This window comes from Mobula hypostoma, chromosome 7 (assembly GCF_963921235.1).
Source record: "Mobula hypostoma chromosome 7, sMobHyp1.1, whole genome shotgun sequence".
In the NCBI taxonomy this organism is placed as follows: Eukaryota; Metazoa; Chordata; class Chondrichthyes; order Myliobatiformes; family Myliobatidae; genus Mobula; species Mobula hypostoma.
In genome coordinates this window covers 9,652,253-9,676,135 of record NC_086103.1, presented here as the reverse complement: position 1 = coordinate 9,676,135, position 23,883 = coordinate 9,652,253, and the positions used below count along the sequence as shown (strand labels likewise).

The following is a 23,883-nucleotide window of genomic DNA, read 5'->3' as shown; positions in this document are numbered from 1 at the left end:
TCTTTGTTTATTGGTTCAGCATTCATCATCAGCATCATCTGTGCCATGTCTTATGACATAGGCAATCATGGCCTTGACCATGATTATTCTTGCAAACTTTTCCAGAGAAGTGGTTTGCCTTTGCCTTCTTCTGGGACATTCTTTACAAGATGGGTGACCCCAGCCATTATCCAACTCTTCAGAGATTGTCTCCCTGCATCAGTGGTTGCATAACCAAGACTTGTGACATATACCAGCTGCTCACACGACTATCCACCACCTGGTTTCCTGGTTTCACATTACCCCGAGTGGGGGGCTATTCAAGTGCTACACCTTATTCAAGGTGTGACCTGCAAGCTTGTAGAGGGAACAGTGTCTTACACATCCTTTGGTAGAGATGTATTTTCACCCCGTCACCCAAGGTTCAGTATTACACTCTATAATTAACAGTCTTGGACCAGCATTTGCAATACAATGACAAATGAGAAAACAGTTAGTGTTAATTATCTTAAATATTTCCCCAGACTTTTACGGTCAGTGACAGAGCAACAATGCTCAAAGTGTATGCCCAGAAGAAAAGTATATACCTTTTCAGTCTTTATACAAAGTTGTGTGGGCGCGTTGCCAAGTGGTTAAGACATTCGACTAGCGATCTGAAGGTCATGAGTTCGAGCCCCAGCTGAGGCAGCATGTTGTGTCCTTGAGCAAGGCACTTAACCACACAGTACTCTGCGACGACACTGGTGCCAAGCTGTAACAGCCCTTGCCCTTCCCTTGGACAATATTGGTGTCATGGAGAGGGGAGACTTGCAGCATGGGCAACTGTCGGTCTTCCATACAACCTTGCCCAGGCCTGCGCCCTGGAGACTGAAGACTTCCCAGGTGCAGAACCATGGTCTCGCAAGACTAACGGATGCCTTTAATTTACTTACTTACAAAGTTAAGAAAGATTGGCACTTGATTGTTTGCTGAAGGCAGAAGCTGAAATATCACAAAAAAAAAATTATTTTTTAATGTTTTCTAAATTCCCTTAGTGTTGCAATAGTCAGTTGAATGAATTGCAAAGCATAATTCCAAAATTAGACTTTGGTGAGATAGCATGATAAGCATAGTTATGGCTTTAAACAAAAATTTCTTTTAGCCATCCTATTCAAAGCAAAAACAAAATCAGTATGTCATATGGGTGAGTCATTTGTCAGCAGCTTAAATTCACACGCATTCCACTGGTTGTGGCAGAGAAAGCTGCAAACATCACATACTGTTATATCAAGGCCGCAAACAAAATGCTATTCACATTATAATCACAAAATCTTGACCATACTTTATTTTAGTTCAATTACAGATTTCACGGGTGTAGCTGTTGCTGGGGTTTGTATTTAATGCTCATACTTGACTGCATTTGAGAAGATAACAGAGATTGAAGGGTACATGATCAAAATATATTAAATATACTCTCAAATATAATGAAGGACTCACCTAGAATGAAAGGTAATCTGAATTTTATGCATGGAATATAATGTTCAATTAAAATTCTCTAGTTTGAATTATCTTGGGGAGTTTTGCAATTAGACAAATATTGAAATTGAGGTTTGAGATAATAGATATGGCTCTTTAATGTGTTTTAAATCCTCCTGTACTATTTGAATGCAAGTATTATGCCTTTATTTTCAAAGAATTAGGGCCTACAATGAGGAAATTTAAAAAAAGGATTCACAGGAATATATTAAGCATTTTTCCTTTCATTCCCTGCATAATAGCAACACCAGCTTTTCTCCTGTTGGCTGTTTGCATGATTTTACTTATAATCTTTTTTGCTCTTTGTACGGCATGCCTTGGGCATCTGAAACCTGGCGGAGCCAATACCTCTCCAGGTTTTTTTTACGAGGTCGAGTTGTTAGCTCAACACTCAACTCAGGCACAGATGGAGAGCGTGCGAGGGAGCCAGCTGGATTCGAACTTGGGATCTCTCGCCCCAAAGTCCAGCGCTGATGCCACTACGGCACCAGTTGGAAACTCCACCAGGAGTTAAGGGCGAGCGCGCGCGTGCGCACGCGCACGCACACACACACACACACACACACACACACACACACACACACACACTTATAATCTTTATAAGGCTCGGTAAGATAATGCTGTAAGTTGTCCAAGGTACTTACAGATAATGAGCCTTATGTGTAAAATAAGGTTCTTTGCCTATCATTTCTTATATCTTTATAACTTATGATACACTCATCGGCCACTTTACAAAGTACACTTGTATGCTTGCTTGTTATTACAAATATCAAATCAGCCAGTCATGTGGGAGCAACTCAGCATAGAGACCTGGTCAAGAAGTTTGGTTGTGGTTCAGACCAAAAAATCATATGGGGAAGAAATATGATCCTTGTGATTTTGACTGTGAATGATTGTTGATGCCAGACAGGGTGGTTTGAATTATCTCAGGAACTGCTGATCTCCTGGGATTTTCATGCACAACAGTCCCTGGAGTTTACAGAAAATGATACGAAAAACAAAAAAAAATCTAGTGAACCGCACTTCTCTGGATGAATGTGCCTTGTTAATGAGTGAAGTCAAAGGAAAATAGCCAGATTGTTTCAAGCTGACAGGAAGGTGACTGTAGCTCAGATAACCACGCGTTACAACGGTGGTGTGCAGAAGAGCAACTCTGAACACACATGTAAAATCCTGAAGTAAGAGGGCTACTGCAGCCTAAGGGCACAAACATACACACAGTGGCCACTTTATTAGGTACAGGAGGTCCTAGTAAAGTAGTCACGGAGAGTAAAATGTTTCTGAATTAATGATTCTAATTCCTTGCATTCAGAATTAGAACTGGTGCAAATGAGTTACATCTTCATATAACATGATAAGTGAAAATATAGGAGAAAATTATGAACTTTAAAATATACAAACAATGTTTTGATTATGACATATGTAACAATCAATGTATCAATACTAGTTGTTCTTTGAAGTGTGGCAACATTTCATGGGGTGTAACTACATTATACAAACACTGTTAGAGTGTTAAATGATGATGTTGGTGGTTAAATGGTGTTATGCTTTTGGGGGTCCTTCAAGTTACAGTCTGTGATAAACATTTTCATTTCAGTTCCCAGTGCTTGGAAGAAAATCTAACCCATGATGAAATTAAACGAGAATTCAACAGACGGCACACAGCAATCACATCAGGAGCAGGTCAGAGTCAAACCATTGGGAGTTAAATTGGGTGGGAGATTTGTGGGTATAAATGCGCATCATTCATCAGTTAAAATCAGGATGGATAGGTTAGTTGGAACATAATGGTGGTCTATGTCGTGTTACTAAAATGTAAAGCTTCAATGGATCAGAAAGATTAAAACAAGAATGATTTTTATCTAACCAAAATTACAAATTAGTCTCTTACAGTATTTAAGTACAGATTTAGCAAAGTGATAAATTAGATGTACTTTGAATGTTAAGATTAAAGTGACCCAAATAAAGGATTCCTTGTTATTATTTGCTGTGACAATGACTCACGGTAACATTAAATCATAAACAACAGGAATTCTGCAGATGCTGGAAATTCAAGCAACACACATAAAAATTGCTGGTGAACACAGCAGGCCAGGCAGCATCTCTTCCCTTCGTCAGGGTCTCGGCCTGAAACGTCGACTGCACCTCTTCCTAGAGATGCTGCCTGGCCTGCTGCGTTCACCAGCAACTTTTATGTGTGTAACATTAAATCATGTTCATTTTATTGATACATTAAACATATGTAATTTGTTGATATACTGAATAAGGATCTGGTGCTTTCCCATTGTATATGACGAATAAACTCTTATCATGCTCCCAGCTGGGTACAGGTATCGAGTTTAACTGACGTTTCAATAATCAGGGATGATGATGGCAGAGTTTGTCATCGAAATGTCAGCTAAAGTTGTTACCTGTGCCCAGCTGGAAGCACAAGAAGAGCTTATTCATCATCAATATACTCATCAAATGGATCTCAGCATTTTTTATTGGAATGTTTTTAAGTATTGTAAATTATAAATGTTGGAAATAGAGCAAATTCAAAATTTAAAGAGGTAAATGGTGCAAACACATATCAAGTAACATGTCATTAATAAGAAAGGATTTAAGTGCGACAGTAATACTTTTTTAACCTATAATGCTTTTCTTTGTAGTAATTTTACATTTTCCTACAACCTTTTCTCATTTTACCTGTTTCTGTGTTAACTTTATTACAAAAGGAGCATGTAAGGTGTCAAGCATTTAGTAATTCTATGAGTTAAGGTTATATTAAAGGGTTTAATTATATCAGAACTTAAGTATGATGGTGGTGCTATGGCTAAATAATTGTACACTATTAAATGAGAGATTTAGATTCTCAATCCAGAGCTCCGACTCTGAATCCTGTCTTGCAAGTGAATAAGTTAACAATGTAAAAATGCGTTTTCATTATGTTATATTAAGTACAGTGTTTCATGGGAAAGGCAAGCTATATTACTTTCATAAAGGGCTTAAATTCTGATTCTTTTCTCAGGTTACAAGCTTTATACTTGCAGCACAAAATAAAAATCAAACACTTATATATGGCGGTCTGGGAATATATAATACGCCTTTGCTTCATATTCAATCAGCAGTTAACTACGGGTTTGATTGTGTATTAATATTCCTAATTGCTGTGGTTAACCCCACATAAATGCCCTCTTTTCAATCTATTTATTTTTAATAGTCTAGGATCACCTTGATCCACTAAATCTCCGCTGATTACTAGGTACAGAAATTGTTCATGATGTTATTGTTTGGCACTGACTTTTTTGTACGTTGAAGTATCTCTGAACTTTTTTAAAGGAATGAATTAACATCTTTCAGATGAAACTTGAAACCAATGTCTACCTATTGAAGTAAAAGTTCCCATGGCACTGTTTGATAAAAGAGATTGAACATTTTTATGTAATAGGGTTAGCAACTTTTAATGCTTTTTAATTTCTCTTTCATTGTTCTTTCATTCCTGTGCACTATCATTTCTTTCTTGCCTTCATTCTTCTTGAATTGAATTTTATATTAATGCACATTAAAGGTACGTCTATGAATGATTTTTCTTCCTCGAGTGGATTCTGCATGTACATACCTGTGCATTTAAACACATCCAATTAATTGAATCCCCTTACCAACAACACATTGTTTATGGTCATTGTTTTCTCTCAGAGCAAAATTGCCCTCAGATGTATAATGTGTTCATGATCAATTTACTACGAAGATACTCGTCACAAATGGAAGTCGATGTTGTTCTAGAAAATGTAACAAGAAAGTGATGGAGGTACAACAGAGAATAAAGTGAACTAATAGGGAAGTGGACTGAGGAGTGGTAAATGGATTTCAAGTCAGGTAAGTGAGAGGTGATGCAAACTAAGCCTGCACAACACCTATAGAAGAATGGAAGAGCACTACAGAATGTAATGGAATGGAGGGACCTTGGAGTATAAGTGTATGAAAGCAACATCACAGATAGACAGAGTAGTGAGAAAGTCATTCAGCATGCTGGCCTTCAAGTCGATCAATATAGGAGATGAGACGTAATGTTGTAGTTTTAGAAGGCATTGATAAAGCTGCACCTGGAGGATGGTGTACAGGTTTGATCACCCTGTTATGGAAACGATGCAGTTAAATTGCAAAGAGTCAGGACAGATTTAAAATATTTGGCAGCACTAGGTGGCCTGAATTACAAGGAGGTTGGCCAGTATAGGTTTTTATTCCTTGGAATGTGGAACAGAGAAGTGACCTCATAGACATGTGTAGGGTCTCTCAGTAAGGCTAACTGCTAAGGCTAATGTAATGGCTTCTCTCTAATGTGTAATGGCTTCCCTGTAATGTTAACTGCTGAGGTAATGGGTTTTCTGTAGCAGCAATGTTTGGGTTATAACTACAGATAACGGGTGGCTAACCAATGGGAGAGATATTATTCTTTCTTGGATGTCTGGAAGCCGGGGTTTTTCGGTCGAGGAGAGTGAAGAGGAAGGATGGGTCCGGACGGCGTATACGGGAATTCGAGGGTCCAGAGGTCGGCGATGTTTCAGCGGAGGTCATTTATGGAGGAATACCTGAGGCGTGAGCTCCAACGATTTTGTGCATGAACTATTTAATAAAAGTGGTGCCTTTTTCTTTTATATTTTATTTCTCTACTAACCACATAGCAAAGTAAGAGATATAAAGTGTAATCATTTAACGGCATATTGTGTACTGTCTGATATTTTGTGTTGTGGGTTTGTAATGGGGTTTATTACACAGCATCCACCCAAACTTGAATTCCCTGTTTGGCGGTGCCGAAAGCTGATTCCCCTAGACAAACGTGAGGGCAAGCTAGTGGGCTACACATGTTTACAACTGAAGGAGGCATGGATTAGGTAGATAGAAATGGTTTTTACCCACGGTGGGGGAATCCAAATCCATGGAGCATAGAATCATGGTGAGAGGAGAAAGATTTTAAACAACCTGAAGGGCAACTTTTCCACTCAGATGGTGGTGAGTATATGGAATGAGCTGCCTGCGGAAATGGTTGAGGCAGATACAATAACATCGTTTCAGAAGCAATTGGATCAATATATGGCTTAGATCAGGGGTTCCCAACCTTCTTAATGCCATGGACCTCAGGTTGGGAACCCCTGGCTTCGAGGGATTTTGACCAAATACAGGAAATAGGGACTAACTTAGTTGAGAATTTGGTCAGCATGGACTATCTGGGCTGAAGGGCCTATATCCCTGCTTCATTGTTGTATGACCATAAATATGGTACTTCCGGAATGAGGCCTGATCCCTGTGCAGTTTGAGTTCTGTACACCTAACGAAAGCAGCATGAAACAACACAAGTCTTCTTCACTGAACATCCCTGGAAATAAAATTCTTTCATGCCCCAGTGCTGACTGAACCAACATAGTCAGAAATGGGGAGAAGAAATTCAGTAGGAGGTGGAGTGGTGGGTGCAAGTTTAAGGATTCATCTGGAAAATTCTATGTCATGCACTTCAGAATTTACTGCTTGGGAGGGAGATTTTGGTTTACTTGAGAGACACCTGAGAAATCTGTACATTATTCAGATCAATATCAAGTTCAGTAAAGATGCACATCAGTTGAGGTGCTGTTAAACCATAAGATATTGGAGCAGAATTAGGCTATTTGGCCCATTGAGTCTGTCAAGTCAATTATTCACAATGGAACAATATCATTCAAGCACTTGGACTCTTTCATGGGATCATTTACCAGTATGGAGGGTGTGGTATACTCTCTCAGAATATGCGTACACCACAGTAAATACCAAGGCCACACATGGAAAACAGGCATGACTCCGGGATAATGATGATCTAAATATTATGAATAAGCACAGGGCATAAATATTCTCCGTCTTGAGTCAGTTGGGAACAATTTATGCATTCCTTTAAGTTTTAATAAACACTCCCAGCATATAAATAATACATATTGTTGATAATTCAAATGAGGTTTTGTTAAACTCTGTGCCTTATGTCACTGACTGTGTGGCTAAGCACAGCTCCAATTCCATATTCGAGTTTGTTGACGACCATTGCTGTAGGCTGAATCAAAGATGGAGATGAATCAGCACATAGGAGGGAGATTGAAAATCTGTCTGAGTGGTGCCACAACAACAACCTCTCACTCAATGTCAGCAAGACATCGAGATTATTGGCTTCAGGAGAGAGAAGCTGGAGGTCCATGAATCAGTCGATTAGAGGTGGAGAGGGTCAGCAACTTAAAATTCCTCAGTGTTATTCTTTCAGAAGACCTGTCCTGGGGCCAGCACATAAGTGCAGTCAGGAAAAAATACAGCATTGTTTCTCCTTGCTTCGAAGTTTGCGAAAGATTCGGTATGACATCTAAAACCTAGACAAACTTATTCTGATGTGTAGTAGAAAGTATAGAGACTAGTTGAATCATAGCCTAGTATGCAAACACCAATGCCCTTGAAAAGAAAATCCTATAAAAAGTGATGGCTACAGCCCAGACCACCGTGAGTAAAGCCCTTCCCGCCAGTCAGCACACCCAAATGGAGCACTGTGGCAGGAAAGCAGCATCAATCATCAAGGATCCCCCACCACCCAGGACTTGGTCTCTGCTCACTGCTGCCATCAGGAAGAAGGTACTAGAGCCTCAGGACTCACACCAGCAGGTTCAGGAACAGTTATTATTCCTCAGCTATCAGGCTCTTGAACCGGTGGGGATAACTTCGCTCTTCCCATCTCTGAACTGTTCCCACAATCTATGGATTCACTTTCAAGGTCTTTTCATCTCATTTTGGATATTTATTGTTTATGTATTTATTATTATTATTTCTTTCTTTTTGTAATTGCTGCTTGTTGTCTTTCATTGATTCTATTATGGTTCTTGGATTTACTGAGTATGCCCGCAAGAAAATGAATCTCAGCATTGCATATGGTGACATACATGTAGATTGATAATAAATTCACTTTGAACTTTGAGCTTTTGGACTTTGAATTGAAGTCTGCACTTTTCAATTTATGCAAGGCAGGTATTAAATTACTCACTGCTGTCATAAAATGATAAATGTAAAGGCTATTAACAACGTAGCAGTTTCTGGATACTACGTCATACAGAAGCAGAAAGCACAGTTTTTGCTATTGTACAGCAAATATTAATAGCATTTATATTTTTATTTTTTGTGGATAATAATTCATCATGCTACCTCTTCATCAGTGAGACTAGCCTTGATTTACAACCTAATATATTGGTAGTATCTGTATGTATCTACACATCAGCTGCAGCTACACTCTGAAATTAGTCTTTCCAGTTTGGCTCTGTTGGTAGTTCTCTTCCTCTTCGTGTAGAATGTTTTGTGTTCCAGTGTCATTCGAAAATTGTGGGAGCCAAATCCTCAGTTGATAATCCATAAAATTCTTTGTTTGAGGTGCCATTTTTAAGACTGGGTCTACTGGTTATAAAATTCATCAGGTAAGATTTTAATGAAGAAAAGGGAATATTTGATGTTCTGTACAATAGAGATGCAACTAAAACACAGAATCTGAGCATTGGCACATTGCCAGGTTTTGCATTGTTTCCTATTGTACAACAAAGATTATGCTTCAAAGGAATGTTTTTGGTTAGAAATTGGCTTGCAACGTTCAGAAAAATGCCAGATAAATCCAGGTCCTCCATTTATTTTTACTCTGACTAATTTCAACTCAGTGTAAACCTGTTTACTTTTGAACAAAATGGCTGGTGTAAAATTATAATAATTTAAGGAATGTGTGTGTATAGGCAAATACAAGGATGCTGGTAGCAAGACATTAATATACACAAATATTTTAAAATATATTACAATTTTGATTTGAAGAAGATTGAGAGGTAAAAAATTCAGGACGTATATCCAAATACACGAGCCCAGATTTTACTGTGATAGACCCTTTATTTAATATTCCTTATCCACAATCACCATTAGACTGATCTTACTGAAGTCAAATTCAGCACTGCAATATTGCTGATGAAAAGAACCCTTGGAAAGCTCCTAGGAGTGGCAGAACTTCAAATGATGCAATAGATTGGCATAATTAGACTGCAAAACAATCCCTATTTGTGAAGTACCTCTGAAGTCCTTTGACAGTAGGTCCAATCCCTGCCTTGCTGGATGTAAAACACCTCAGGATTTTAAATCTCGTGTTAATCTCTAATGCTATTTTTTTAATGTTAGAAGTAAATAAAAAGGATTAAAACATTTTAGGAATGATTTAAAAGTAAAGACAACATTTAAAACACATTCAAAATAATTATTAAAATTGTAAATAGTTTTTAATGAAATCATTCAACTTCTTCCTCACAGCTGTACATTCCAGAATGAAATCAGTTGCTTACAGCTCACATGACACTGAGTCCAAGAGTAGTGTCTCAAGTATAGTTGCAGTGTAAAGGTTCACATTGGTTATGAGTTTTGTGGAGGGTTCAGTGGAAGAGTGCATGTGGAAAATGGCTGGTAGAACTCAGCTGTTGCCTGGGTTAGAAACATTCATATGCCAGTACAAAAATGACAGATATTCTCCTAAGAAATACCAGCAGTTTCATATAGAACTGCTGATATTTCCCAATAAAATCCAGACTATTGTTAATCCAGCTTTACCTATTCCACAAAAATCCATATTAATCTTGTTATTTTAACATTCCACAATTTCTGTATATTATAGTAGAGCTACTAGGACTTGATGTTTCAATCCCTATGGTAAGTTGGCACTCTCGATGTTGGCAGTGGGTTTGGAGTGGTGACAAGGATGGAGGGTAGGTACTTCATCGGGGTCATCAGGTGGGCACCCTCCTTCTTTGACGTTTCGTTGATAAACCCACGACGTCTCCAGAGGGCTCAACGGTGCTACCTGGCATCCCAGATATACCCCCTCAGTTCCATACCCTCCTGTCTTCATCTTGCAGCCCAGTTGTTGTCTTTCCTTTTAATCCAAATCCAGTTGCTGCTTTCTTCTGCTTCACTTGACAAGGGCTTGATTGCTTGTTGGAGGGAGTGACCCCTCACCCCCATCTTCTTCATTAGACTGGTCGTAGATGTAGCAATGAATCCCCTGCATCCCACTTCTACAGGGAAAATCTTGGTCTTCCAGCCATCCTGGGCAGCTTCAGTTGCCAGTTCAGAGTACTTGGTCTTTTTCCTCTCATAAGCTTCTTCGACACCATCTTCCCATGGTACTGTCAATTCCACAACATATGCCAGCTTGGCTGTTGTGGACCATAGGACCAAGTCTGGCCGGAGTGTTGTAGCCGCAATGTCTGAGGGAAACACAAGCTTTTTTTCCAAGTCCATGTCCATTTTCCAATCCCGAGCAACCTGCAGAATGCTTACATCTTTTGATGTTATATGGTGCTCTGGAGGTTGGCCTGCTGGTACAAATGGTGTAATGTGGACATTTCCTGCTGATGTTTGTGGGAGAGCATTTGTGATGATTCTCCTCTGTTCCAAGATTGATGCCAGCTGTCTGAGAACTTGATTATGCCACCAAGTGTACTGCCCCTGGCTGAGGCTCGTGGTGCATCCTGTTAAAATGTGCCTTAGTGATCCAGGTGCTTGACGAAGAGAGCAAGCGGGGACTTTTCCCCACCACTGGTTCAGTTCTGGGGTGTGGGTAGGAGATCATTAGTGGCTTTGATGACAAAACTTAGCCGAGATCCCTCCATCTCCCAGATGTCACGCCAGCTAAGTTTCCTCTTTTCCAGGCTCTCCCAATTCATCCAATGGCCCAACTTGGTCACTGAGACGGCACTGGCGTGTCACTCTGCCTCCTCCTGTCTTCTCAATTCCTCTACCACGAGTCGTCTCTTCTGCACTGGTGTTGCCTTGTGCCATTGAGGAGCCTTTGGGACAAGCCCCAGCCTGGCTCTCCCATGTTGGACTTGGCCAACCACATCCCTGAAGCGAAGAGCAGACTTAGCACTCTGAACAACTTCAGATGGAGTCCACTTCCTCCCCGTTACCACACGGGGGGCCACTGTTCAAATAACAGTATCTTCAGATTCAGTGAGGGTCATGACCAACCTTGCTTTGGTGCATTTGAATTCTTCCACAAGACTTGCAATTGATAATTCCAATTTGCCATTCCCGTACAGTCCAACAGGACTTAAGCGTCGTGGAAATCCAAGCCACTGTTTTACATGTGTGCTGATCATTCTTTCGAGCTTTTCAACCTTGCTGAAGGGGATTTCCTACACTGTTAAAGGCCAGATGACTCTTGGGAGTATGCCGAACTGCAAGCACCACAGCTTGAGTTTTCCTGGCAGCAAGGTCTTGTTGATGCGAGCTATGTACATGATGGTATCCTTTTTAAGTTGCTCGAACTGCTCAGTGTCCTTGAGTTTAGCATCATACCATCGGCCCAAGCTCTTCACTGGCATTTCTGAAACAGTTGGAACAACCTGTCCCAATCCACACTTATTAGATCCTTTCTCATTTCTTCAAATTTGGCCTTCTTCCAGTTTAGAACCTCAACCCTAGGACCAGATCTATCTTTATCCATGATCAAGCTGAAACTAATGGTGTTATGATCACTGGAAACAAAGTGCTCCTCTACACACACTTCTGTCATTTGTTCTAACTCGTTTCCTAATAGGAGATCTAATATTGCATCCCCTCTAGTTGGTACCTCTATATATTGATTTAGAAAACTTTCCTGAACACATTTTACAAACTCTAACCCATCTAGACCCCTAACAGTATGGGAGTCCCAATCAATATGTGGAAAAATAAAATCCCCTATCACCACAACTTTATGTTTCCTGCAGTTGGCTGCTATCTCTGCAGATTTGCTCCTCCAATTCTCGCTGACTATTGGATGGTCTATAATACAACCCCACTAATGTGGCCACACCTTTCCTGTTTCTCAGCTCCACCCATAAGGACTCAATAGACAAGCCCTCTAATCTGTCCTGCCTGAGCACGGCTGTAACATTTTCCCTGACAAGCAATTTTCCCCGCCACCTTTCATTCCTCTGCCTCTATCACATCTTTCATTCACCTTAGCTTTATTTAGACATAGAACAGTACAGCACGGTACAGGCCCTTTGGCCCACAATGTTGTGCCGTCCCTCAAACCCTGCCTCCCATATAAGCCATCACCTTAGATTCCTCCATATACCTGTCTAGTAGTCTCTCAAACTTCACCAGTGTATCTGCTTCACCACTGACTCAGGCAGTGCATTCCATGCACCAACCACTCTCTGAGTAAAAAACCTTCCTCTAATATCCCCCTTGAACTTCCCACCCCTTACCTTAAAGCCATGTCCTCTTGTATTGAGCAGTGGTGCCCTGGGGAAGAGGCGCTGGCTATCCACTCTATCTATTCCTCTTATTATCTTGTACACCTCTATCATGTCTCCTCTCAATCTCCTTCTCTCCAAAGAGTAAAGCCCTAGCTCCCTTAATCTCTGATCATAATGCATACTTTCTAAACCAGGCAGCATCCTGGTAAATCTCCTCTGTACCCTTTCCAATGCTTCCACATCCTTCCTATAGTGAGGTGACCAGAACTGGACACAATACTCCAAGTGTGGCCTAACCAGAGTTTTATAGAGCTGTATCATTACATCGCGACTCTTAAACTCTATCCCTCGACTTATGAAAGTTAACACCCCATAAGCTTTCTTAACTACCCTATCCACCTGTGAGGCAACTTTCAGGGATCTGTGGACATGTACCCCGAGATCCCTCTGCTCCTCCACACTACCAAGTACCCTGCCATTTACTTTGTACTCTGCCTTGGAGTTTGTCCTTCCAAAATGTACCACCTCACACATCTCCGGGTTGAACTCCATTTGCCACTTCTCAGCCCACTTCTGCATCCTATCAATGTCTCTCTGCAATCTTTGACAATCCTCTACACTATCTACAACACCACCAACCTTTGTGTCGTCTGCAAACTTGCCAACCCACCCTTCTACCCCCACATCCAGGTCGTTAATAAAAATCACGAAAAGTAGAGGTCCCAGAACAGATCCTTGTGGGACACCACTAGTCACAATCCTCCAATCTGAAAGTACTCCCTCCACCACCACCCTCTGCCTTCTGCAGGCAAGCCAATTCTGAATCCACCTGGCCAAACTTCCCTGGATCCCATGCCTTCTAACTTTCTGAATGAGCCTACCGTGTGGAACCTTGTTAAATACCTTACTAAAATCCATATAGATCACATCCACTGCACTACCCTCATCTATATGCCTGGTCACCTCCTCAAAGAACTCTATCAAGCTTGTTAGACACGATCTGCCCTTCACAAAGCCATGCTGACTGTCCCTGATCAGACCATGATTCTCTAAATGCCTATAGATCCTATCTCTAAGTATCTTTTCCAACAGCTTTCCCACCACAGACGTAAGGCTCACTGGTCTATAATTGCCCGGACTATCCCTACTACCTTTTTTGAACAAGGGAACAACATTCGCCTCCCGCCAATCCTCCGGTACCATTCCCGTGGACCATGAGGACATAAAGATCCTAGCCAGAGGCTCAGCAATCTCTTCTCTCGCCTCGTGCAGCAGCCTGGGGAATATTCCGTCAGGCCCCGGGGACTTATCCGTCCTAATGTATTTTAACAACTCCAACACCTCCTCTCCCTTAAAATCAGCATGCTCCAGAACATCAACCTCACTCATATTGTCCTCACCATCATCAAGTTCCCTCTCATTGGTGAATACCGAAGAGAAGTATTCATTGAGGACCTCGCTCACTTCCACAGCCTCCAGGCACATCTTCCCACCTTTATCTCTAATCGGTCCTACCTTCACTCCTGTCATCCTTTTTTTCTTCACATAATTGAAGAATGCCTTGGGGTTTTCCTTTACCCTGCTCACCAAGGCCTTCTCATGCCCCCTTCTTGCTCTTCTCAGTCCCTTCTTAAGCTCCTTTCTTGCTTCCCTATATTCCTTAATAGACCCAGCTGATCCTTGCTTCCTAAACCTCATGTATGCTGCCTTCTTCCACCTGACTAGGTTTTCCACCTCACTTGTCACCCATGGTTCCTTCACCCTACCATTCTTTATCTTCCTCACTGGGACAAATTTATCCCTTACATCCTGCAAGAGATCTCTAAACATCGACCACATGTCCATAGTACATTTCCCTGCAAAAACATCATCCCAATTCACACCTGTAAGTTCTAGCCTTATAGCCTCATAATTTGCCTTTCCCCAATTAAAACTTTTCTTGTCCTCTTTGATTCTATCCTTTTCCATGATAATTATAAAGGCCAGGAAGCGGTGATCACTGTCCCCCAGATGCTCACCCACTGAGAGATCTGTGACCTGACCCGGTTCATTACCTAGTACTAGATCTAGTATGGCATTCCCCCTGGTCGGCCTGTCCACATACTGTGACAGGAATTCATCCTGGACACACTTAACAAATTCTGCCCCATCTAAGCCCTTGGAACTAATCAGGTGCCAATCAATATTAGGGAAGTTAAAGTCACCCATGATAACAACCCTGTTATTTTTGCACCTTTCCAAAATCTGCCTCCCAATCTGCTCCTCTGTATCTCTGCTGCTACCAGGGGGCCTATAGAATACCCCCAGTAGAGTAATTGCTCCCTTCCTGTTCCTGACTTCCACCCATATTGACTCAAAATAGGATCCTGCTACATTACCCACCCTTTCTGTAGCTGTAATAGTATCCCTGACCAGTAATGCCACCCCTCCTCCCCTTTTTCCGCCCACTCTATCCCTTTTAAAGCACTGAACTCCAGGAATATTGAGAATCCATTCCTGCCCTGGTGCCAGCCAAGTCTCTGTAATGGCCACTACATCATAATTCCATGTACGTATCCAAGCTCTCAGTTCATCACCTTTGTTCCTGATGCTTGTTGCATTGAGGTACACACATTTTAGCCCTTCTACCTCACTGTCTTTACACCGTTTATTCTGCTTCTCTTTCCTCAAAGCCTCTCTGTATGTTAGATCTGGCTTTACTTCATGCACTTCTTTCACTGCTCTATCGCTCTGGGTCCCATCCCCCTCACAAATTAGTTTAAACCCTCCCGATCCATGCTAGCAAAGCTACCTGCAAGGATATTGCTCCCCCTCGAGTTCAGGTGCAACCCATCCAATCTGTACAGGTCCCATCTTCCCCAGAAGAGATCCCAATGATCTAAAAATCTAAAACCCTGCTCCCTGCACCAACTCCTCAGCCACGCATTCAACTGCCATCTCCTCCAATTCTTACCATCTCTGTCACGTAGCACTGGCAGCAATCCTGAGAACGTCACCCTTGAGGTCCTGTTCTTCAGCCTTCCGCCTAATTCCCAAAACTCACACTTCAGGACCCCATCCCTCTTCCTGCCTATGTCGTTAGTCCCAACATGTATCACGACTTCTGGTTGCTTTCCCTCTTGTACCAGGATGTCGTGCACCCAGTCAGAGACATCCCGGACCCTGGCACCCGGGAGGCAACAAACCATGCGGGTGTCCTTTTCACGTCCACAAAATCTCCTGTCTGCTCCCCTGACTATAGAGTCTCCAATGACGACATCTCTCCTCTTCTCTGTCCCACCCTTCTGCACCACAGGGTCAGACTCAGTGCCGGAGGCCCTGCCACCGTGGCTCACACCTGGTCGGTCGTCCCCGCCAACAGCATCCAGGACAGTAAACTTATTATTCAGGGGAATGGCTACAGGGGTGCTCTGCACTACCTGTCTGCTCACCTTCACTTTCCCCCCTCTGACTGTCACCCAACGACCTGCTTCCGACAGCCTAGGTGTGACTACCTCCCTGTAGCTCTCATCTATGACTGCCTCATTCTCCCTTATGAGTTGAAGGTCATCCAGCTGAAACATCGGAACCCTGAAATATTAAGCTGCCAGTCCTGCCCCTCCTGTAGCCAAGTTTCACTAATTGCTATAACGTCATAATTCCACGTGTCAATCCAAACCCTCAACTCGTCTGCCTTCCCCGCAATACTCCTAGCATTGAAATATATACACCTCAGAAGATTTTTACCACCACTCACAACCTTTCTATTTGCGGATTTGCTTGAACTTTTAACATCATTTATTTTCACCCCAGTCCCACTGTCAGCTCTGGCGCTCTGGTTCCTCTCCCCCTGCAAATCTAGTTTAAAGCCTCCCCAATAGCACTAACAAACCGCCCTGAAAGGATATTGGTCCCCCTGTAGTTCAAATGTAACCCGTCTCTCTTGTACAGGTCCCACCTGCCCCAGAAGAGGTCCCAATGATCCTGAAATCTGAAACCCTGCCCCCTACACCAGTTCCTCAGCCATTTGTTCATCTTCCAGAGCATCCTATTCCTACCCTCACTGGCATGTAGCACAGGTAGAAATCCTGAGATTACCACCCTCGAGGTCCTGCTTTTCAACCTCCTACCAAGCTCTCTATACTCACTCTCCAGGACCTCCTCACTCTTCCTTGCTATGTCATTGGTACCAATGTGCACCACGACATCTGGCTGGTCACCCTCCCACTTCAGAATGTCATGCAAGCGATCAGAGACATCCTTGACCCTGGCACCTGGGAGGTAACAAACCATCCTGGATTCTCTGTCACGATCACAGAACCTCCCATCTGTACCTCTAACTATCGAGTCCCCTATCACTACCGCTCTCCTCTTTTTCCACCCTCCCTTCTGCACTGCAGAGCAAGACTCAGTGCCAGAGATCCGGCTACTGCAGCTAGTCCCAGGTAAGTCATCCCCCCCAACAGTATCCAATGCGGTATACTTGTTGTTGAGGGGAATGGCCACAGGGGAACCCTGCTCTGCCTGCCCTTTCCTCTTCCCTCGCCTGACAGTGACCCAGTTTCCTGTGCTCTGCTCCTTTGGCGTAACCAACTCCCTGTAGCTACGATCTATAATCTCCTCATTCTCCCGAATGATCCGGAGGTCATCCAGCTCCTGCTCCAGTTCCCTAACGCGGTTTGTTAGGAGCTGCAGCTGGATGCACTTCTTGCAGGTGTTGTTGTCAGGGACACCGGAGGGATCCCTGACTTCCCACATCCTGCAAGAGGGATCAGAAATCCCTCCGCTCTTCTCCAGGCTTTGGGGATAATCTGCTTTTCCCACGCAACCCTCACGTTTTTCCAAAGGAATTTCAGAAACTAATTCTGAAAAAACTTAGCTTTAGTAACATTTCAAAAGATTGTGCTGTGATTATCGAACAGAAGCCAGCTTTTGATTCATCTCATAAGATTAAAATTACTTTTTACTTTTTGGCACTATAATTCCCAAGTGGCATTAACAAGATCAGTAAACCAGCTCATTGAAAATCCCCATAATGCACTTAGAAAACAACAGAAATGCAAAAAGATACTCCAATCTTGTTGGCATTTTAATTACCCTTTGTGGCTCTTAACATCTCCAAATTGTTCAGCTTTCATCATACAATCATAGAATTGTATAGCAGAGATTTGGATCCTTACGGTCCACCTTGTCTGTGCCAACCAGGATGCCTATCTACACTAATCCCATTTACCCTTGTTCAGTTCATACACCTTTGTACATTGCCTTTTAAACATCATATTTGTCTCCTCTCAAAGCTTGTTCCAGATATTCAACTCCTTCTATGTGAAAAACCTTCTCCCCAGATCTCCTTTAGGTTTGTGTCCACTCATTTTTAATTTGTGCCCTCAGGGGAGGTGATGTACAGAAAGGCATTGGAGTACATATTCATAACTCCCAGAAAATAGTGATAGAAGTATGTTGCGAACAAGGCACACAGCATGCAAGGCATTGTGTATAAGACTTGATATCATGTTGCAGCTGTGCAGGACTTTTACCAGGCGATCGTGGAAAACTGTGTTCAGTTCTGGTCATTTCATTATAGAAAGGATGTGGAAGCCTTAAAGTTTTAGCAGCATTCTTCCAGGACCAAGATGCAAAACTCAATACACACAGTCACATACAGCACATAGCACATATAGCTCATGAGTTATGATTGCAGGAAAACGTCACAGAAATAGAGTATAGCCCAAGTGCCTAAATGGTATTGCCAGTGTATTGATGGTGCATGGGATGTTGTCTTGGAGCCATGTTTCTACACCAACAAGCACACAGCAGTTCTTTATCGCATGCTACTGTAGCTGCAGATGAACGCTTGTCTTCCACTGAGTGAACACTGGAGGGCAGTACCAACAGGATGGGCCAGACCCCAACCCAGGATAGACTCTTGCACACCTCTGCTCTCTCCCACACCTCTGCTCCTCTAGTTGGCTGCAACAGGCAACCCCGTGACAAGAGCATCTCACCTGCGCAACAAGGCCAGGTAGTTCCCCTGCCATCCATCTCACCAATGAACCAGTGAAATTGTCTTGCAGTATTGTACATTACTGTATCTAACAGAGTCTTGTGATCACAAGAAAAGAAAGTACAGAGGAGATAGAGTTACCAAGATGCTGCCTGGATTAGGAAACATGTCTTGAGAGGAAAAGTTGCTTGACTGTGTCCTTTTTCTTTGGAGTAATAGAGGATGACAGGTGATTTGATAGCGTTGTATAAGATTATGAGAGGCATATGTGAACTGGACAGCTGGCACCTTTTTTCCAGAATGGCAACAGCAATATCAGAGGACATCCATTTAAGGTTAGTGGAGAAAAGTTGAGGGAGAATGTCAGATAGGATTTTTTTTACACAGATAATGGTGAGTGCCTGGAACATACTGGTGGAGTCCAATACACAAGAGACATTTAAAAGACTCTTAGTTAGGCACATGGATATAAGGAAAAGGAGAGTTAAGGGCTATGTAGGAGGATGGGGATGGATTGTTCATAGAGCATGTTTATATGTATGTCAGCACAACATCGTGGGCTGAAGGGCCTGTATATTGATAACTGTTCTGTGTTCTATGTTCTATGAGTAGAGTGAAATGCACCTAATATAATGCACCTTACAGTGGGCTGAAAAGCTTGAGCATGTAGATATTGAGAAAGAGGATGTGCTGGAGCTTTTGTAAAGCATCAAGTTGGATAAGTCACCGGGACCCGACGAGATGTACCCCAGGCTACTGTGGGAGGCAAGGGAGGAGATTGCTGAGCCTCTGGTGGTGAGCTTTGCATCATCAATGGGGATGGGAGAGGTTCCGGAGGATTGGAAGGTTGCGGATGTTGTTCCCTTATTCAAGAGAGGGAGTAGAGATAGCCCAGGAAATTGTAGACGAGTGAGGCTTACTTCAGTGATTGGTGGTTTGATGGAGAAGATCCTGAGAGGCAATATTTGGAGAGGCATAATATGATCAGGAATAGTCAACATGGCTTTATGAAAGGCAGGCCATGCCTTATAAACCTGATTGAATTTTTTGAAGATGTGACTAAACACATTAATGAAGGTAGAGCACTAGATGCAGTGTATATGAATTTCAGCAAGGCATTTGATAAGGTACCCCATTCAAGGGTTATTGAGAAGGTAAGGAGGCATGGGATCCATGGGGACATTACTTTGTGGATCTAGAAATGGCTTGCTCACAGAAGGCAAAGAGTGGTGGTAAGTCAAGTCAAGTCAATTTTATTGTCATTTCGACCATGACTGCTGGTACAGTACGCAGTAAAAATGAGACAATGTTTTTCAGGACCATGGTGCTACATGAACAATACAAAAACTACACTGAAGTATGTAAAAAAAACACAAAACTACACTAGACTACAGACCTACCCAGGACTGCATAAAGTGCACAAAACAGTGCAGGCATTACAATAAATAATAAACAAGACAATATACACAGTAGAGGGCAGTAGGTTGGTGTCAGTCCAGACTCTGGGTATTGAGGAGTCCGATGACTTGGGAGAAGAAACTTTTACATAGTCTGGTCGTGAGAGCCCGAACGCTTCGGTACCTTTTGCCAGATGGCAGGAGGGTGAAGAGTTCATATGAGGGGTGCGTGGGATCCTTCATAATACTGTTTGCTCTATGGATGCAGCGTGTGGTGTAAATATCTCTAATGGCAGGAAGAGAGACACTGATGATCTTCTCAGCTGACCTCACTATCCACCGCAGGGTCTTGCGATACAAGATGGTGCAATTTCCGAACCAGGCAGTGATGCAGCTGCTCAGGATGCTCTCAGTACAACCTCTGTAGAATGTGGTGAGGATGGGGGGGTGGGAGATGGACTTTCCTCAGCCTTCACAGAAAGTAGAGATGCTGCTGGGCTTCCTTTGCTATGGAGTTGGTGTTGAGGGACCAGGTGAGATTCTCTGCCAGGTGATCACCAAGAAATTTGGTGCTCTTAACAATCTCTACAGAGGAGTCGTCGATGTTCAGCAGAGAGTGGTCGCTCCATGTCCTCCTGAAGCCAACAACCATCTCTTTTGTTTTGTTCACATTCAGAGACAGGTTGTTGGCTGTGCACCAGTCCGTCAGCAGCTGCACCTCCTCTCCGTATGCTGACTCATCGTTCTTGCTGATGAGACCCATCACGGTCATGTCGTCAGTGAACTTGATGATGTGGTTCGAGCTGTGTGTTGCAGCACAGTCGTGGGTCAGCAGAGTGAACAGCAGTGGACTGAGCACACAGCCCTTGGGGGCCCCCGTGCTCAGTGTGATGGTGTTGGAGATGCTGCTTCCAATCCAGACTGACTGAGGTCTCCCAGTCAGGAAGTCTAGGATACAGTTGCAGAGGGAGGTGTTCAGGCCCAGTAGGCTCGGCTTTCCAATCAGTTTCTGAGGAATGATTGTGTTGAATGCTGAACTGAAGTCTATGAGCAGCATTCGAATGTACATGTCTTTATTGTCCAGGTGGGTGAGGGCCAGGTGGAGAGTGATGGCAATGGCATTGAATATTGAACAGTTGGGACGGTACGCAAGCTGCATGGGGTCCAGTGATGGGGGCAGCAGGGACTTGATGTGCCTCATGACGAACCTCTCGAAACACTTCATGATGATGGGTGTGAGTGCGACGGGACGGTAGTCGTTGAGGCAGGACACTGAAGACTTCTTCGGCACTGGGACGATGGTGGCGGCCTTGAAGCACGTAGGAACGACTGTGTTGCTCAGGGAGATGGTGATGATGTCAGTGAGAATCTCAGCTGACTGGTCTGCACATCCTCTAAGCACTCTGCCAGGAATATCGTCTGGTCCAGCAGCCTTCTGTGGGTTGATCATGCACAGGGTTCTCCTCACATCGGCCATGGAAAGACACAGCACCTGGTCATTTGGAGGAGGGGTGGTCTTCCTCGCTGCCACATTATTATCCGCCTCAAACCGAGCGTAGAAGTTATTCAACGCATCTGGGAGGGAGGCATCACCAGCACAGACAGGTGGTGTTGTCTTGTAGTTGGTGATGTCCTGAATGCCCTTCCACATGCGCCGCGTGTCGCCGCTGTCCTGGAAATGGCTATGGATTCGCTAGGTGTGTGCACGCTTTGCCTCTCTGATGGCCCGGGATGGACTGGCCCTCGCTGTTGTTAGGGCTGCCTTGTCACCTGCTCTGAAGGTGGAGTCATGGGTCCTCAGCAGCGCATGCACCTCCGTGGTCATCCATGGCTTCTGGTTAGCACGTGTATTGATGGTCTTGGACACAGTGATCAAGACCATTGATCACACATCGATGCACTTGCTGATGTAGCTAGTCACTGATGCCGTGTACTCCTCGAAGTTGGCAGAGTCGCCATCGGCTGCAGCCTCCCTGAACATCTGTCAGTCAGTGTGCTCAAAGCAGTCTTGAAGAGCAGAGATGGCTCCTGCTGGCCAGGTTTTCACCTGCTTCTGAACTGGTCTGGAGCGTCTGACGAGCGGCCTGTATGCTGGGATTAGCATAACAAAGATGTGGTCTGTGTAACCAAGGTGGGGGCGGGGATTCGCCCAGTACGTGTCGGGAATGTTTGTATAAACAAGGTCCAACGCGTTCGCCCCTCTCGCTGCAAAGTCCACTTATTGATGGAATTTGGGGAGCACTGACTTAAGGTTTGCATGGTTAAAATCTCTGGCGACAATAAACAGTCCACCAGGATGTGCGTTCCGCAGTTCGCTAATAGCCCCATACAGTTCACAGAGCACCTCCTTAGCATTAGCGCTGGGGGGAATGTACACAGCGACTATAAGGAAAGTGGTGAATTCCCGTGGTAAATAAAATGGTCTGCATCTAACGGTCACAAACTCCACTAGCGATGAGCAGTATCTTGAAACCAGCACAAAGTTCTTGCACTATTCCGTATTGATGTAAACACACAAGCCATCACTGCGAGTCTTACGGGAAAGAGCTGGATCTTTGTCTGCTCGAAACAGGACAAGCCCATCCAGCTGAATGGCGGCATCCGGGATTCCGTCGATGAGTCACGTTTCCGTGAAAACATACGCACAGCAGACTCTGTACTCCCACCGAGTATTTCGTTGGAGTCGGATGTAGTCCAATTTATTGTCCAGGGAGCGGACACTGGAGAGCAGAATGGACGGGAGAGCCGGTCGGCTAGGGTTTGTTTTTTGCCTGGCACGGACTCCTGCCCGCTTGCCTCGCTTCCGCTTCCTTGCACATCGCTTACGAAGTCCCCACCTCCGGCCACCGGCATCAGGCGACTCCGATGACTGCGGGCCCGATTCCCTCAGCAAGCCGAGGTCGCGCAATTTAACCAGCAGTTCTTCATGAAGGTTTGCTTTTGGGCGATCTCTATATTGTAGCAGTATCTGGTGATGGTAGATAGTTGCTCTGTTATCCATGTGCCCTAAGAGGGCATGACTTAAGGATTGAAGGGTGCCCATTCAGAACAGAAATGCGAAGAAATTTTTTTAGCCAGAGGGTGGTGAATCTATGGAATTTGTTGCCACGGGCAGCAGTGGAGGCCAAGTCATTGGGTGTATTTAAGGCAGAGATTGATAGGTATCTGAGTAGCCAGGGCATCAAAGGTTATGGTGAGAAGGCGGGTGAGTGGGACTAAATGGGAGAATGGATCAGCTCATGATAAAATGGCGGAGCAGACTTGATGGGCCAAATGGCCGACTTCTGCTCCTTTGTCTTATGGTCTTATGGTCTAATCAAAAACTATGCCTTAAAATTAAACTAAAAAATTAAATTAAAGTAACACCAGATCCAAAAGGTCATTGCTGCCGTGCCACGGCGTCTGCTGTAGACGGGTCATATTCTGCATGGAGATCGGTGACTAGTGGTGTGCCTCAGGGATCTGTTCTGAGACCCCTACTCTTCGTGAATTTTATAAATGACCTGGATGAGGAAGTGGAGGGATGGGTTAGTAAGTTTGCTGATGACACAAAGGTTGGAGGTATTGTGGATAGTGTGGAGGGCTGTCAAAGGTTACAGAGGGTCATTGATAAGATGCAAAGCTGGGCTGAGAAGTGGCAGATGGGGTTCAACCCAGATAGGTGTGAGGTGGTTCATTTTGGTAGGTCAAATATGATGGCAGAATATGGTATTAATGGTAAGACTCTTGGCACTGCGGAGGATCAGAGGGATCTTGGGGTCCA

The 23,883-nt window shown here is 43.7% G+C and overlaps 1 protein-coding gene across 1 annotated transcript in view; it reads left to right on the top strand.

Annotated features, from left to right (window-relative positions):
* Positions 1-23,883, top strand: part of LOC134349872 (uncharacterized) — a 343,283-nt gene that overhangs the window by 158,474 nt on the left and 160,926 nt on the right. Inside the window, 1 exon segment of the mRNA XM_063054837.1 lies at positions 3,092-3,177. Within this exon segment, the coding sequence (XP_062910907.1) occupies positions 3,092-3,177 (86 nt within the window).